This window comes from Perissodus microlepis, chromosome 20 (genome assembly GCF_051167445.1).
Source record: "Perissodus microlepis isolate ML-2025 ecotype Zambia chromosome 20, ASM5116744v1, whole genome shotgun sequence".
NCBI lineage: Eukaryota > Metazoa > Chordata > Actinopteri > Cichliformes > Cichlidae > Perissodus > Perissodus microlepis.
The window spans coordinates 15,165,335-15,183,610 of NC_140480.1; the positions used below are offsets into that span (position 1 = coordinate 15,165,335).

Here is an 18,276-nt window from a genome sequence, read left to right on the forward strand (position 1 = left end):
GCTTACAAATTAGTCCCCTTGCTTGTATCGCTGTCTCTCTTCTCAGTGGTCTTCTAATAGCTGCACTAGCCGGTCTGTCAGTGCCTTAGCAATGACCTTATTCATGTTAACATTGGTAGCAAGCAATGACTCTAGCTTTGACCACCAGGAGAAATTATTAAGTTATTACATAGAACATTAAATTGTGTGATAATGAAATTTTATTCAAAATGCTCTGAATCAAAGCATTGATTAAAAAAAAAAAAAAGAAACAAACAAACAAACAAACAAGTCAACAACCTAAAAGAATGGGACATTTTATTTTCAGTTTTAGAACTTCAGAGACTCTAAAACCGACATCTTATGGATAAAACGGCTTATTGTGCTGTGTATCAAACTATATATAGCATACATAACATACAGTTTGATACTCAACATCTAAACCATTTCCCAAATTCCTGAGAATCTCTGAGGCATCACTAGAAGTACTTAAAGGTTCAGACCTAAAAATGTAATAATTATAAAAGATTTAATTATAATAAATGTTACATATGAAACACTGTAAGGATGTTTATAAAAACCTTACATTTAATTATAGGTTTACAAACAAACAAAAAAATAGAAAGATAGAATACTAGTACTTAACATTCTTTTTATATATTATACATTTCAAGTTTTTTGCCAAACTTTATCAAAAGACAGATTTTGCTTCTTTTTACACTGAGGTTTTGGGTCAAATTGAATTTTCTTTTAGCCATTTAAAATAATATCATTTAAGGAAGGCAAATTTTACATGATCTGATTTTTTAAGTAGGTGCTAAAGCCATATTTGGCTCACCCATCCACATCTGGCTCTAGGTAGTCCTCATCTCTCTCCACCAATCCTGGGGCTGCTGTGTTTAAGTCATCAATTGTTTGGGAGCTGTTGTGAACCTCTGCTGTAGTCTGTGCAGTTTCAGTAATCATGCCAATGTCGTCATAACTTTCCTGTGAATCTTCCTCTTCGTAAGTCACCCCATCTGTCACAAAGAAAATCAGATTGCAAATGTTAAACATTGATTAGTCTCACTGATGCCATTTTCAGATTTACCAATACTGACATGTGAAAACACTGTGATAGTGCTAGTACTTTCATTATGGACACCTTCATGAACGTTGATGTCTCGGGCAGCAGGAGCAGTCGTGCCTGAGAAGGTCAGGGGTCGAGCCTCATCTGCTTCAATATCCTCATAAGGTAAAGAGGAAACACTTTGCCCATCTTTCTCTGAGATTATTTCCGCCTCTGATCTGACTCCTGAATGAAAAATAACATGAGAACACTTGTATAAAAAAAAGTTTCCCCCAAAACTCCCACATCTCAGATATGTACATATTTTTTAATGAAAACTGAACCTTGACTAGAGCAGTAATTTGAAATCTGTTTTATATCTCTGTTTAGGCCCACACTAAAAGGGAAATTGTGCACCTTTAAGTGGGCATCAGGGAGAAGCAGTAGCTCAAGGCAAGAAGAAAACATCAAAAAGTAAAGCCAAATTTAATTCAGGTAAGGTTTTCATTTCTATAGCCAGAACCTGTCAAGTTGATGATATAGTGCAATTAAGTAGACATAACTTCAATTGGCGTATTTATATGTAATAATGAATAATATTATCAGTGTAAAGTATAACAGTGTTTTAGGTATTACTGCTTCTTAAATTACCACATCATTACCACAACAAAAATAATGAGTTTTAGTTATGTACACATGTTTAAATGACACTAAAATCTAGACTTTGATTAGGATTAATAACACAAATATGAAAAAACTGAATGAATGAACAAAATAATCAATCAATCAATAAACAAATGAATGAATAAATGACACACTACCATGACTGAGGTCTTCCATCTCATTTTCTTTGTCTATGACATCCTCATATTCCCCACTTTCAAACTCCAGTTCTTTCCCAGGAAGCATTCTTGCTGAAAGATTAATGTATTACACATTTACTGATAGAGTACATAACTGCAGCTGTCTAACCAATGCACTGTGCTATTGAACCAGTGATGTACCAGTGTACCAGGGTACAGCACAAGACAAGGAAAATCGCAACACACGCACAGGTTTGGGTAATTCTACAAGTTCTGTATGTACATTTTCAATCAAGTAAGCAATCTTCGACTTTGCTAATGTGCTGCTTGTTCAGTCAGCAACAGTGACTGTGTTATTTAAAATGCTGTCTGAAAAGCACAGAGAAGTCAGAATTCAGTCAGTATGCTGAAAGACTGCCCTCTTGTGGCAAAAAGCCTCCAACGCCTTTTTCTTTAAACTTGGATGATGAGGATGGATCTCATGTTCAGTTTAGTTTTTGATACGTTCTAAGGTAATTTGTTAAAAGAGAAACAAGCCATGTAATAAATATACTCACATGAAACTTTGGACTTCCTGGCTCTCTTGACACAAAATCGTATAAGTACAGAAATCAAAATTATTACAACAAGAAGAAATCCCACACCCACGATAATAGGTGCTATGGATGTAGAAGGAGGTGGTGAGGTTGGTGAGGGTGGTGAGGGTGATGTTGGCGTGGGAGTCGGTTTCACATAGCCTGAAATAAAGCAAAGCCACTTAGGTTTTTCTGGATCCAGTCACAGTGAGAGCTGTAGTTGATTCATCATGTTTATCTGCACCACCTCAAGGTAAGTAAGCTCAGAGTTACAGATTTTTAAAAAAGTCTCTTCTCTGCAAAACACGTGAAGGAATATTTCTGAAACCAATAGAACATATTAAGAAAGGATTCATGAATTCTCTTACCGGGACAAATGATTGTAGCTGGAGAAACTTTTTCACATGGATGTTGTTTGATAGAGCGCTTGATGTCCATGGTAACATCAGTGAACTCCAGTGTTGTTTCTAAGTTTATCTTGAATGAAATTTAAACTTTTTCACATTTAGTGATACAGCCAGAACAAAAAAACACTAAAATATCTCTGGCAGTAAAAAACAGGCCTGACTGAAGCATCAAAGCAACACACAGCAAAAGAAGTCACTAGAAGTCCAAACCAAAGGTAGGACAGTCCATTTCTTTTACGTTTCTGCAAACTTTGTGTCAGCAAAGTGTCCAGTAAGTTTTTAACTTAAAAATCTTTGAGCATTTTGTATTTAGTCAGCTAAACCTCCCATACATTTCTTTCCATTTCATAAACCTAAATAATATAAAAGTCATATTCCAGTCTTCATTATTAGATTTAAATAAACTGAAACACAGAGCCAGGAAACTGTCCATGATATTGGTTTGTAGCATACGAGATAAATTAGTGACCGGTTTCAAGAAAAAGAATGTAAAGATTTACCTGTTTGTCTTCCATAGAGATGCTATGGTTTTCTTTCTTAATCTCTTCACAGAGCTTTCTCTCTAACACTGGGGAAGGATTAAATGGACATACTCTTTCCCACTTATCTCGATAATTGACATAAAGGACACCTCCATGTTTTTCAGTCGTGCGGAACTTTACACTTTCTGTAAAAGTAAAGAAACAAGCTCATCCACTTCTGTCTGACAAATATGATGTCTGAGATGGTTTGCTTGCGTTCATAATGTGTTTAAAAAAGGAACAAAAATAACTTGTACATTTTTTAAATTTTTGAGGTGACTTTTCTAATGAACAAGCCAAATGGTCATTGTTACAGAAACTGGAATAAGTTCCTTAACAGTGGTATAAGCAATTTGAGAATGTCATTGTCATGTTTCCTTTTGCAAAAAACAAAAACCTGTAACAATTACCCCAAGATAATGAATTAAAATACTACCAGAATTAAGAGAGGACATATATGTATGTACTGTATATAGGGATGAGTTTATGGAAAGAGAGGTGTATGGACTCACACTTACCACTACAAGTAATGAACACCACATTTGTGTCACACTGTCCTTTAGTCCTCCTGCACTGGCCAATGATGGAATGGTACTTTTCACAGCTGACATGGTAAATGTTACCTGAACCCTTTGATGGAGCTTTGGATTCAATGAAGACAGCATCGCCACAAAGCTTTTCTTGGCAAACTTTGTGTGCATAGGATAGATCCCAGTTACTAGCACACACTGGAACGTTATCTATCCTCACTTCCCCACGACAGCCCTGTGAAAGGCTGACATTGGGCTCCTCTGGAAAGGAAAGCAATAAACACTGCAGTCAAGTATTGATAAAGACATAAAGCACTGAGGTAGAAATGATCAGTTAATCTTCTCTGCACTGCAAAGTCAAAATATGACGAACAAGTCCATAATCAAATAGTTCATTTAAGACTTTTAGCTTTAGTTTACTTTATCCAGTGTATCTGGAATAATTCTCTTTCACACTCCGAGTGTCTTGTTTCACTCTTCAGTGTTTTCAGTGCAAATGTAAAAAGTCTGTGATCATTTAAGATCAGTCCTGCTGATATAAATCTTACTTTTGCATTCAATAAAGACTGGCTCCTTCCTTGAGGGTGTGGTTTTATTTTCACATTCCCAAATGCTTCCTGGATTTTCACCACAGCTGAAGCTTTTGTTCCAAAAAGAATCTATTTCAGTTGTTTGGGGGTGTTTTTTATTTGTTGATTGGTATCCACCACAATCCATATCCTGGCAAAGCTTTTCCTTCTCAGTTTCATTGAAGTTTTCTCTGGAAACAGCACTGAGTCCCTGTATCCAGTGAACCAACACTGTTCCACTACAGGCCTTTTTGTCAGGTACCATCGTCCTCCATTCTGAGACAGACAAGAGAAATAAAAAGTTCACAAAACATGATGTAACCAACATGATCTGAATGATATAAATAACACACTCTGCACACAGAAATGACATTATGATCCTGCATCAACTTAAAGTTTTTAAAGTTTAGCTAACCTGCTGACTGCTGTGTAAATAAAACGATTTTATAGAGTGATAACAAAGAGATGACAACTGATGACAGCGATATTTTTATAACCATCAGACTGCACAGGCTAGCTGTTTCCAGCTGATTCCAGACATTAAGTGAGTCAGACTGTGTGGCAGAGCCATACTGGTGACATGGACAACAAGCAGAAAAGAAAAGAGTAAAACTGAGTAGAACAAATATGATTAATGGGGGTGAGGATGTTAACATTCTACCCTTTATTTCACTAAAAGTAACCTTTGAAGGCGAGCATGTCAAAGTTTGAACGCAGCATTATTTTTATCTCAACATTTTTCTGAAATACAAACTAGTCTCAGTTTGTTTCAATTTCAATTCAGTTTCAAAGCCTTTATTTTAAAATTAGGCTGAAGGAGCAAAGAATAATTAAGAAACTGCTGACACAAAGATCATTATACACACCAGAGCATCGGAGGCCACTGTGTTTGCAGGCAGCTGTAGAAGTAGTAATACTGCTGCATGAAGATAATGGACTCTTAGCATTTGCAGTGCAGTTTAGGTTTGAAATGGCTAATTTATCTGCTGGTGCAGGTCCAAAGCAGGGAAGAGTCTCGACAGCATCACCACATTTAAGCTCCTGACAGATGGTGTTTCGATTGTTAGTGTCTTTGAGAGCATCCTCGCACACAGGGATCCACTTCCCCTCATACTCCACCTCTATGTTTCCAAAACATTTGTAACTGGGAATGCTAAATCTGGGCTTGACACTACCTGAAACAAATTAGTAATGTTTTCATTTTATTTTTAATTATCCATCATAGTCGTAGTTAAAAAATGAAAAGGTAACTTCAGAAAAATTCTAATTTGCTTCTTTAACACAAAAAGGATTTGAAGGAATATTTAAAAACAGATTCTTAGTCACAAAAATTCAACAGTCCAATAAACTGCAACAATAAAACTGGCACTTTTTTCCAAAGGAGGCAAATTAGTTGAAAATGAAACATTCTGCCAAGGAAAGTCACAACATTTATTATATGTTTGCAATCTAAAAATAGTTTTTTAAATAAAACAATTAATTACCTGAGCAAACAACATAGGCTGGTTTTTGTTTACAGGACTTATCATTGTCCTGGTTTTTGACAAAGATGCTCTGTGTCAGGTCAGTAGTCTGACTTGTCGGGTGTAAACTCTTAAAGAGGATATCACCATCTTTGGGACTGTTGTGGGCTTTTATGGGCGTCCCACAGTTCAGCTTTTCACACAGCTTCACAGACTTGTCTTCTGTCCAGGTGTCTGCACACATATCTCCTTCCTTCTCTTCTACACGAATCCTGACTTTTCCCCAGCAGCTGTTCGTCAACCTCATTCCAATATTTCCTGTTGTGACATGAAAAAGTTAAATTTAAGAGGAAACTAGTATCAGCAGATATTTCACAACTTCTTAGACCAAGCTAGGTTTCAGAAAAAATAGAAAATAGTAGAAACTTGGTTGAGAGAAAACAAGGAGGTGAATGTACATCTATGGACATTAAAAGGTAAAGTCTGTTATAAATAAATTGTCTCTTCTGAGTGGCTCACATTACAACTAGTGACACAATAAATCAATTCCATAATGACGTCAGTCTTAGTTTTATACTTTAACTCATTCGCATTTCACATTACCTGAACATTTCACATAGGCAGTAGAGTTATGGTGGTCAGGAGGCAGAGATGTAGTTTGGTTACACTCAAAAAGAGACTTTTCTCTGGATGAGCAGCTAAAAGAGTTTTTCCAAACTTTATTAATCATATCAGCCCTAGAATTGAAAGAAAAGCTGGCAGCGTTCCCACAATGCATCTGCTGACACACTGTGTCTGCAGACTCGTTTTTCCATGTCTCTTTAGACCCAGAGAGCCAGTAGATTTCTCTGCCATGCTCTATCCCCACGTGACCAGAACAGGTTCCACTTAAAAACACCACCTTGTGACCTGATGGACACAAAGAGAGAAACATGATATGTAGTAAGTGGCTATGCAGGTTGTCTACCTGTTGAAAGGTCAGTGGTTCACAAAGACATAGACACAAAAATAGGAAAGTGGTGTATAAACACATACTTGGTGAAAGAAGCTGAATGGAGATATACCACAGTCTGGGCTTATTCCAGCATAACTAAGTGATTATTCGGGGTCACCTTACTGAGCACTAATTATAAGCTTTATCAAAAAGGAAGGTTTGAAGCCTAATCTTAAATGTAGACAAGGTGCCTGCCTACCAAATCCAAACTGGGAAGTAATTCCAGAGGAAGAGGGGCCTGAAAGCTGAAAGCTCTGCCTTGTATTCCACTTTTAGGAACCACAAGTAGTCTGTAGTCTGAGAGGGAATTTGTTCTAGGGAGCCAATGAAGAGAAGCCAATATATCACAAATCTGCTCTCTACTGTTAGTCCATGTCAGTACTTGTGCTGCAGCATTCTGAATCAACTGTTTTTTACTGGTGGCCAATTTAACGTTTATAAGGTTAAAATGTGCTCAGTTTTATCTCTATTTATAGGCAAAAAATTAGCATTGTCTGTAAGACTTTCATTACTAAGCATGTAACTGTGCCAAAATAATCTTTTAATTAAATTTTTGTGTAAACAGTCAAGTATTTTAAAGAAAGAAAATGTTAAAATGGAAACGAACAATGAAAATTAAATTGTAGGCATGGAAGGACTTTTGAGCCTGAAGGAGCTGTAGGAATAAAAAGTGAAGTTAACTAAGCTGAGCTTTTCTTCTGACTGACATTGGTGAATGAAAATGTTGTTTTCCTGGTTTTAACAATTTATCATATTTTAGTGTTTCTGCAGCTTTTCCTGTTTTGATCCATCTTCACCAATATCATCTGTGACTTGTTCAGCAACTAAAAGACCAAAGATACATAAAGTCTTCCTTTAAGGAAGGAAATTGTTTTTCTGGCTGATGTCACTGAAGGGCAGAGAAATAAAAAAAAATAACACTCACCCTCACAGGTTATTCCAACTGCTTCCGTTTCCCGATCTGAAAATTGGTTGTTTGAGTTTTCTGTTAAACACTCAGATATCTTTGATATCTTCTTATTTCTTGGACACGTTATTGACAGGAAGCTACCAGAACCCTGACTGAATTTTTCAGTTTTGCCTTTTTCCCCACATTGCAGTTGTTTGCAGACAGCTGCTGATTGAGCCTCTGTCCATCCTTTTGCAGGAACTTTCTTCCACTGGCCCTCATGCTTTATCTCCAATCTTCCAGCACATCTTCCAGGACCATCTGCCAGTTTCACCTCCACACTGTCTGTACCATGTCAATAAGAGATTTATCAGCCATGAAACACAAAAAGAATAAATACAGTAAATTAAACTCTTACTGAATACATTTTGGGAAAAATATAATCAGAATTTAACAATGTCACAATTTCATTGAATTCAATTCAATTCAATTCAATTTTATTTATATAGCGCCAAATCACAACAAAAGTCGCCTCAAGGCGCTTCATAGATACAGAGAAAAACCCAACAATCATATGACCCCCTATGAGCAAGCACTTTGGCGACAGTGGGAAGGAAAAACTCCCTTTTAACAGGAAGAAACCTCCGGCAGAACCAGGCTCAGGGAGGGGCGGCCATCTGCCGCGACCGGTTGGGGTGAGAGAAGGAAGACAGGATAAAAGACATGCTGTGGAAGAGAGACAGAGGTTAATAACAGATATGATTCAATGCAGAGAGGTCTATTAATACATAGTGAGTGAGAAAGGTGACTGGAAAGGAAAAACTCACTGCATCATGGGAATCCCCCGGTAGCCTACGTCTATTGCAGCATAACTAAGGGAGGATTCAGGGTCACCTGGTCCAGCCCTAACTATATGCTTTAGCAAAAAGGAAAGTTTTAAGCCTAATCTTAAAAGTAGAGATAGTGTCTGTCTCCCGAATCCAAACTGGAAGCTGGTTCCACAGAAGAGGGGCCTGAAAACTGAAGGCTCTGCCTCCCATTCTACTTTTAAATACTCTAGGAACAACAAGTAGGCCTGCAGAGCGAGAGCGAAGTGCTCTAATAGGGTGATATGGTACTACAAGGTCATTAAGATAAGATGGGGCCTGATTATTTAAGACCTTGTATGTGAGGAGCAGGATTTTGAATTCAATTCTGGACTTAACAGGAAGCCAATGAAGGGAAGCCAAAACAGGAGAAATATGCTCTCTCTTTCTAGTCCCTGTCAGTACTCTTGCTGCAGCATTTTGGATTAGCTGAAGGCTTTTCAGTGAGTTTTTTGGACATCCTGATAATAATGAATTACAGTAGTCCAGCCTGGAAGTAATAAATGCATGAACTAGTTTTTCAGCGTCACTCTGAGACAGGATATTTCTAATTTTAGAGATGTTGCGCAAATGGAAGAAAGCAGTCTTACATATTTGTTTAATATGTGCGTTGAAGGACATGTCCTGGTCAAAAATGACTCCAAGGTTCCTCACAGCGTTACTGGAGGCCAAGGTAATGCCATCCAGAGTATGAATCTGGTTAGATACCATATTTCTAAGATTTTCAGGGCCGAGTACAATAACCTCAGTTTTATCTGAATTAAGAAGCAGAAAGTTAGCGGCCATCCAGGTCTTTATGTCTTTAAGACATTCCTGCAGTTTAACTAATTGGTGTGTGTTATCTGGCTTCATGGACAGATAGAGCTGGGTGTCATCTGCATAGCAGTGAAAATGTATGCTATGTCTTCTAATGATGCTGCCTAAGGGAAGCATGTATAATGTAAACAGAATTGGTCCTAGCACTGAACCCTGTGGAACTCCATACTTAACCTCAGTGTGTGAAGAGGACTCTCCATTTACATGCACAAATTGGAGTCTATTAGATAGATATGATACAAACCACTGCAGTGCAGTACCTGTAATACCTACAGCATGTTCTAATTGCTCTAATAGGATATTATGGTCAACAGTATCGAACGCTGCACTGAGGTCTAGCAGGACAAGCACAGAGATGAGTCCACTGTCAGAGGCCATAAGAAGATCATTTGTAACCTTCACTAAAGCTGTTTCTGTGCTGTGATGAGCTCTGAAACCTGACTGAAACTCTTCAAATAAACCATTCCTCTGCAGATGATCTGTTAGCTGTTTGACAACTACTCTTTCAAGGATTTTTGATATGAAAGGAAGGTTGGAGATTGGCCTATAATTAGCTAAGACTGCTGGGTCTAGAGATGGCTTTTTGAGTAAAGGTTTAACTACAGCCAGCTTGAAGGCCTGTGGTACATAGCCGATTATTAGAGATAGGTTGATCATATTTAAGATCGAAGAATTAATTAATGGCAGGACTTTTTTGAGCAGTTTTGTAGGAATGGGGTCTAAAAGACACGTTGATGGTTTGGAGGAAGTAATTATTGAAGTTAACTCAGAAAGATCAATTGGAGAAAAAGAGTCTAACTTAACATCAATGGTACTAAGAGTAGCTGTAGATAATATTACATCTGTGGGATGATTACTGGTAATTTTTTCTCTAATGATAAAAATTTTATTTGTGAAGAAGTTCATGAAGTCATTACTAGTTAACGTTAAAGGGATGGTTGGCTCAACAGAGCTCTGACTGTTTGTCAGCCTGGCTACAGTGCTGAAGAGAAACCTGGGGTTGTTCTTATTTTCTTCAATCAGTGATGAATAGTAAGATGTTCTGGCTTTGCGGAGGGCTTTCTTATAAAGCAGCAAACTATTTCTCCAGGCTAAATGATGATCCTCTAAATTTGTGACACGCCATTTCCTCTCCAGATTACGAGTCATCTGCTTTAGGGTACGTGTTTGAGAATTATACCACGGAGTCAGGTACTTCTGATTAGAGACCTTAGTTTTCACTGGAGCTACAGTATCCAGAGTCGTACGTAGTGAGGAGGTGAAATTATTAACAAGATAATCAACCTCTGTTGGGGTAGCGTTCAGATAGCTGCTCTGCTCTGTGTTGGTACAGGGCATTGAAGATGATAACAGTGGGTGGATTATATTCTTAAACTTAGTTACAGCGCTTTCAGAAAGACATCTACTTTGATAAAATCTACTCTCCACCGCTGTGTAATCAATTATTGTAAATGTAAATGTTATCAGGAAATGATCAGACAGGAGAGGGTTTTCAGGAAACACTGTTAAATGTTCAGTTTCTATGCCATATGTTAAAACAAGATCTAGAGTGTGATTAAAGTGGTGGGTGGGTTCTTTTACATTTTGAGAGAAGCCAATTGAGTCTAATAACAGACTAAATGCCATGTTGAGGCTGTCATTTTTAGCATCTACATGGATGTTAAAATCACCCACAATAATTATTTTATTTGAGCTCAGAACTAAATTAGATATAAAGTCTGAGAAATCAGACAGAAACTCTGTGTAAGGCCCAGGTGGACGATAGATGATAACAAGTAAGACTGGTTTCTGAGTTTCACAGCTGGGGTGGACAATGTTAAGCATCAGGCTTTCAAATGAATTAAAAGTCTGTCTTGGTCTTTCATTAATTAATAGGCTGGTGTGAAAAATTGCTGCCACACCGCCCCCTCGGCCTGTGCTTCGAGGTTTCTGGTAGTTAGAATGACTCGGGGGTGTTGATTCATTTAAACTAACATAATCATCCTGCTGCAACCAGGTTTCTGTAAGGCAGAGTAAATCAATTTGTTGGTCAATTATTAAGTCATGTACTAACAGAGACTTGGAGGAGAGAGACCTAATATTTAATAATCCACATTTCACTGTTTTACTCTTTGGTTCAGATGTGGATACTGTACTGTTCTTTCTTTGTAATTGTTTATGTTTAAGTTGTTTGTTGCTGGTTTTTAGTTTGTTTTTTGTCTTTTTGGAAGCTAACACAGTCTCTATGGAGATGGGTTTTTGGCGGGGTAGCAGGAGGAGAGAAGCTGCAGAGAGGCGTGTAAGACTTCAACTCTGCTTCCTGGTCCCAACTCTGGATAGTCATATTTTGGGGGGTTTAATAAATTTATCCATATTTCTAGAAATGAGAGCTGCTCCATCCAAAGTGGGATGGATGCCGTCTCTCCTAACAAGACCAGGTTTCCTCCAGAAGGTTTGCCAATTATCTATGAAGCCCACATCGTTTCTGGGACACCACTCAGACAGCCAGCAATTTAAGGAGAACATGCGGCTAAACATGTCACTCCTGGTCTGATTGGGGAGGGGACCAGAGAAAACTACAGAGTCCGACATTGTTTTAGCAAAGTTGCACATCGATTCAATATTGATTTTAGTGACCTCCGATTGGCGTAACCGGGTGTCATTACTGCCGACGTGAATTATGATTTTACTGAATTTACGTTTACCCTTAGCCAGCAGTTTTAAATTTCCTTCAATGTCGCCTGCTCTGGCCCCTGGAAGACAATTGACTATGGTTGCCGGTGTCTCTAGCTTGTCTGAGAACAGAATCACCAATTACCAGAGTTTGACCCCCGGCGGGTGTGTCACCGAGTGGGGAAAAACGGTTAGACACATGAACGGGTTGGTGGTGTACCTGGGGCTTCTGTTTAGGACTATGCTTCCTCCTCACCGTGACCCAGCCGCCCTCTTTCCCCAGCTGCTTGGGGTCTGCCGGGGAACAGCTAGCGGGGCCTACGCTATCTTCGGCTGCACCAGCTACAGGGGCCTGGCTAGCTACGGGTGAATGAAGGGTGCGAAGCCGAGTCTCCAATTCAGTAATCCTGGCCTCCAGAGCTGCAAATATGCTACATTTGTTACAGATGAAGTTACAGATTTTCTCTCTCGTCAGAGAATTTATTGCAGAATTTAAAATCCCATTATAAAAGCAGACAAAGGCAATAAGCAGCCACTCTGTACATTTCCACTGCTGTATCTCACCTGAACACACCACGTAAGGTTGTTTTGAACACTGGATATTGTTGCCATGCTGAGCCTGACAGTGCCACAGTGAGGACTCGCTGCCTTTGCAGCTGACATGGTCCATTATCCCTCTTGAATTCTGATGTTCTTTAGTATAAATCAGCTAGAACAAAGCATTTATGAGTTTGCATTACAGGGAGTGCAGAATTATTAGGCAAATGAGTATTTTGTCCACATCATCCTCTTCATGCATGTTGTCTTACTCCAAGCTGTATAGGCTCGAAAGCCTACTACCAATTAAGCATATTAGGTGATGTGCATCTCTGTAATGAGAAGGGGTGTGGTCTAATGACATCAACACCCTATATCAGGTGTGCATAATTATTAGGCAACTTCCTTTCCTTTGGCAAAATGGGTCAAAAGAAGGACTTGACAGGCTCAGAAAAGTCAAAAATAGTGAGATATCTTGCAGAGGGATGCAGCAGTCTCAAAATTGCAAAGCTTCTGAAGCGTGATCATCGAACAATCAAGCGTTTCGTTCAAAATAGTCAACAGGGTCGCAAGAAGCGTGTGGAAAAACCAAGGCGCAAAATAACTGCCCATGAACTGAGAAAAGTCAAGCGTGCAGCTGCCAAGATGCCACTTGCCACCAGTTTGGCCGTATTTCAGAGCTGAAACATCACTGGAGTGCCCAAAAGCACAAGGTGTGCAATACTCAGAGACATGGCCAAGGTAAGAAAGGCTGAAAGACGACCACCACTGAACAAGACACACAAGCTGAAACGTCAAGACTGGGCCAAGAAATATCTCAAGACTGATTTTTCTAAGGTTTTATGGACTGATGAAATGAGAGTGAGTCTTGATGGGCCAGATGGATGGGCCTGTGGCTGGATTGGTAAAGGGCAGAGAGCTCCAGTCCGACTCAGACGCCAGCAAGGTGGAGGTGGAGTACTGGTTTGGGCTGGTATCATCAAAGATGAGCTTGTGGGGCCTTTTCGGGTTGAGGATGGAGTCAAGCTCAACTCCCAGTCCTACTGCCAGTTTCTGGAAGACACCTTCTTCAAGCAGTGGTACAGGAAGAAGTCTGCATCCTTCAAGAAAAACATGATTTTCATGCAGGACAATGCTCCATCACACGCGTCCAAGTACTCCACAGCGTGGCTGGCAAGAAAGGGTATAAAAGAAGAAAAACTAATGACATGGCGTCCTTGTTTACCTGATCTGAACCCCATTGAGAACATGTGGTCCATCATCAAATGTGAGATTTACAAGGAGGGAAAACAGTACACCTCTCTGAACAGTGTCTGGGCAGCTGTGGTTGCTGCTGCACGCAGTGTTGATGGTGAACAGATCAAAACACTGACAGAATCCATGGATGGCAGGCTTTTGAGTGTCCTTGCAAAGAAAGGTGGCTATATTGGTCGCTGATTTGTTTTTGTTTTGTTTTTGAATGTCAGAAATGTATATTTGTGAATGTGGAGATGTTATATTGGTTTCACTGGTAAAAATAAATAATTGGAATGGGTATATATTTGTTTTTTGTTAAGTTGCCTAATAATTATGCACAGTAATAGTCACCTGCACACACAGATATCCCCCTAAAATAGCTAAAACTAAAAACAAACTAAAAACTACTTCCAAAAACATTCAGCTTTGATATTAATGAGTTTTTTGGGTTCATTGAAAACATGGTTGTTGCTCAATAATAAAATTATTCCTCAAAAATACAACTTGCCTAATAATTCTGCACTCCCTGTATTTCATTGATAATCATCCAGTATTAATGGTGCACTTTAATACACTTATCACAATAAATCCAGTAGCACTGCTGTATGGACAGTTTCTGATACATGAACGCTCAGTATCCATGTATCAGAACAACAGGTAACTTATGGTGAGTAAACTTGAAAACTCACTTCCCCACATTCAAGCTCCTTGCAGACCAATTCAGCTTCAGTTTTAGTCCAGGTGGAGGCACACACAGGATTAACTGAATCATTCACTTCAATATTAACTGTACCATAGCACTTGCTGTCTTTACCAGAGTGCTTCAGAACTACTTTAACTTCATCTGAGAGAGAGAGAGAGAGAGAGAGCAGTTTTACAGTGTGAAGTAATTGCTTGGAAGTTGTTTGTGTTGGAATATAGATGTGTTGAATTACCTGTGCATGTCACATTAAGGTTTTTGTTTGTGCTGTTGTTTGGGCTGAGAGAGTTACCACAGTGCATTTGCTGGCACACATCAAAATCAAAGTTGTCCTGTTGAACAGGTACCCAGCTGTTGTTTTCTTCTTTTTCCAGCTGCCCAGAACACACATTTGACGGATTTCCTTTGAGCTGCAGTCTCGTATAACCTGTTCATAAAAACACTTTCTGAATTCACCACCATATTTAATATTTAACAGTTTTTATCACAGCTTTAAAATCGGTTTACATAATGTGTAAGTGTGTGTGTGTGTCTGTGTGTTACCTTCACATATGACAGAAACAGGTTTGCATGATGCTGAATTGTCCTGTTTGCCATTCACACACTGCCACAGATGATCTGGGTCTGCATTTTGAAAGGCTGAACAATCGAGCTCCATCTTTGATGAGCTTTTTTCACTATCCATCCATTTTAAGGTAAGAATTTCTTTGAATTCACCACACCCGAGATTTTTACACAGAAGATCGGCTTCTTTTTTTTCTTTAAGAGAGAGGAATTATATATTCTTTGTTAATCAAAAATAGTGTACAACATTTTAAAATGTGATTGAAGTAGTACACCATTAAATAATAAGAAGAATCTTTCACAGTTGTGGAACTCTTCTGTCCTTTGAAACACAGAAGATATTTGATTGTAGCATGAATCTGATAATTTAGCACAAAGAGATTTTCTTTAGTGTGATACTTTAGTATTTCAGGCTTAACAAGACAATGTTGAAGCTTCTAATTCTGCGACTATTGTGTCTGAATATAAAAGTATCAATGGTGAAAAGTAACGTTCCTTAAGTATCTTCATTTTTATTTTTGATTGGGATTATACATTAAATATATCATCATTATTTGTCTTAGTGAAAATCTTCACTGAATGATATTTTAATAAGTAACTTAATTACAATCATTATTGGAAAATATGAGTCAATTAAAATTTAAAACTATCTGACATTAGTTTAGAATTTATTTAACCATAATTGCATTACACTGATCTTAAACGCTGTCTCTAAGTTGCTGTGTGTTGTTTACTGCATTTGCATTTTACTGAGAAAAAGTTATCTTTGTTTCTCCTCTGAAGTTATGTACAGTTAACATTTAGAAAAGAACCTACAAATGTATACATGAATGAATCACACTCTTACCCAATTTGTCTTTACAAAAGTAACCCGATTTGCCATCAATGGAGTACTGGACAGCTCCAGCACATTTGGGTCCATTCAGGCTTATTGTGATATTACCTTGAAGAGCACAATCATAAACCAGCCAAATGCAAACACAGACAAAAAACCAACAAACATCACAATCGATCTTATCAAGTCATTTCCAATATAGTTAATGTACCTTAACAACCTTTAGCTAAGAGTCATTGTCACTGAGCTCACTAAAAAAGCCCACAAACAACAACAAAAAAACAACAGAAACAAAAATCTGAAAAACTTACTTGAACATGTAATTTTTTTCACTGTTAGCTTTGGGTAATGGCTGGAGTTCCAACCAGGATGTTTACATTCCCACAGAGCGCTCTCGTCTCCTTCACACTTCAGTTCATTGAGCCAGATCGGTCTGTCTTCAGAAGGCTTAAGAGTATCTATTACTGAGTTCTCCACAGGTTCCCCACAGTGAGTGCTCTTACAAACTACTTTTTCAGTGTTCTTGCTCCAGTGTGTATCCCCAACAAAGCCCCATATGTTGTTATGGTAGACTTCAAGGTAGCCTTCACATGGGTAGTCTCCTTTGTTTTTTAGAATCAGTTTGTCCTCAGCTAGGAACAAACAAGGTTTATACAGCAAAGTATTATTATTAGAATTATGATTTGTTTCATGACTTACTTTTGGGAACTGCAAAGGATAAAATCTTAAACCTTTGTTTGTGCCATAACATCTGAATACAATTAAAAATAATAATAATAATAATTTTTTGTTTTGTATGCCTTTATGTTTTACTTTATTATTGTAATATATTTAGCAAGATATTTCTAAACACATTGTTTTTGTGTATCATTATATTATTATTATTATTATTATTATTATTATTATTATTATTATTATTATTATTATGAATCCACTAAGTCTTAATCCAAACAATTCTGCTTATAAAATTTCTGGGCGGTCGGAATCCAGCCGTCATGGGGAAAGAGGCAATGGAAGCTTTTAGCGGTTGTGAATTTTTGCCATTCTGTATTTTATGTTTAGCCCCACAAAAAAGACCAATTTTTACATTAAGCTTTGAAAGATATTGTAGCGATTCCTTATTTAAATAAACACAAGTCTAAACAAATAACACTGATTGTTTTCTTTGTTTGAAATCTACATTCTAACTCTTTTAAAGTATTAATATTGTATACTAATTATCAATTAATTAAATAATTAATTATTAATTTCTATAGTTTTTTTCCCGTAAATTTCAAAGACATTTTAAAGACTCATTCATAATTCAAATTCATAGTAATATTTATTACTATTAATAACATCCAGAATTAAAGAAACTAAACTTACCTTGTGAGATCACCAGCTCAACGTGAGCGATGTGAAGAAACAGGAGCAGGAACCACATCATCACCACAGCTCATGACTTGAGAGTGAGACAGACAAACGATGTGCTGGGCTTTATATTGCCGTGGCTTCGCCCACCAAAAAGGAAATGAGCAGCATACGCGCCAAAGTTACAAATATTATCTTAGGCTAAAAGAAAACTAACACAAAAGTGCTCTGATTTCATATACAATAACCTTTTCAATTTAAACTCACTATGATGCTGCGACATTGAAAAAATGTTTAAACATATCAACGGTAGAACATACCATCCATAAGAATGTGAAATTGGTCAACTATTGATAAAACATAAATTCAATAAAGTTGAATATCAACCTTTTTCAGTAATTCTGATATGTAAGAGCATTATGTCCTTAAATACAAAGGCTGCTTTAGGGAACAGCAAATACAGCAATCATCAGGAAAACCAAACATCATCTTAGAGAAATATCAGATTTTTTAGAAACGGGTCATTCCATCTCACATCAGCCAAATTTCTCCTTTAACTTGTCCATTTCACATAAACATTCTATTGCACAAAGTTTGAACATGTAAAACAAGTGCTGTGAAATTTTCCTTTATATATTGAGCCCCTTTCAGGCCATTGTTTGGAACATCTAAATCTGAAACCATGTTTGAAGATGAAAAAGTCTTTTAGAGAAAAGCCTACAATTTTCACTGGTTTTTCTTACACTCAGCATGAATCCGTTTCTGGTACAAATTAGCGTATTTTTTGTTATGGAGACCTGGGTCACTTGTCTCAAATTATGAAATTTTTTAGAACATCTTCTGTTAAACCTTCGACAGTTTTTATGTCAACTGTTGAACATACATAATGATTACTGTTAATTTTTTAGCTTTTATACTTTCCAAGATACATATTTAAAAAAA

At 37.7% G+C, this 18,276-nt stretch overlaps 1 protein-coding gene across 1 annotated transcript; it reads right to left on the minus strand.

Moving 5' to 3' along the window:
- Positions 1 to 717: 717 nt before the first annotated feature.
- On the minus strand, positions 718 to 17,410 carry LOC146364300 (scavenger receptor cysteine-rich type 1 protein M130-like). Its single transcript, XM_084918041.1, has 19 exons — positions 17,350 to 17,410; positions 16,296 to 16,616; positions 15,997 to 16,092; positions 15,129 to 15,344; positions 14,821 to 15,012; positions 14,575 to 14,729; positions 12,677 to 12,821; positions 7,815 to 8,123; positions 6,499 to 6,804; positions 5,917 to 6,213; positions 5,299 to 5,607; positions 4,412 to 4,708; positions 3,852 to 4,124; positions 3,313 to 3,479; positions 2,774 to 2,882; positions 2,388 to 2,567; positions 1,846 to 1,941; positions 1,124 to 1,273; positions 718 to 998 (listed from the first exon to the last, which is right to left on the minus strand). Exons 1-19 carry the CDS (start codon positions 17,408 to 17,410, stop codon positions 814 to 816), a joined length of 3,864 nt encoding a protein of 1,287 aa, XP_084774167.1. The 3' UTR covers positions 718 to 813.
- Between the last annotated feature and the right edge of the window lie 866 nt (positions 17,411 to 18,276).

Coding starts and splice junctions, on each gene's coding strand:
- LOC146364300 (XM_084918041.1), bottom strand. CDS start 17,410: ATGATGTGGTTCCTGCTCCTGTTTCTTCACATCGCTCACGTTGAGCTG. Junction 6,805..7,814: donor AGTTGGAATAACCTGTGAGG/GTGAGTGTTATT, acceptor TGTGTCCATCAG/GTCACAAGGTGGTGTTTTTA. Junction 2,883..3,312: donor TCTCTATGGAAGACAAACAG/GTAAATCTTTAC, acceptor ATTTCATTCAAG/ATAAACTTAGAAACAACACT.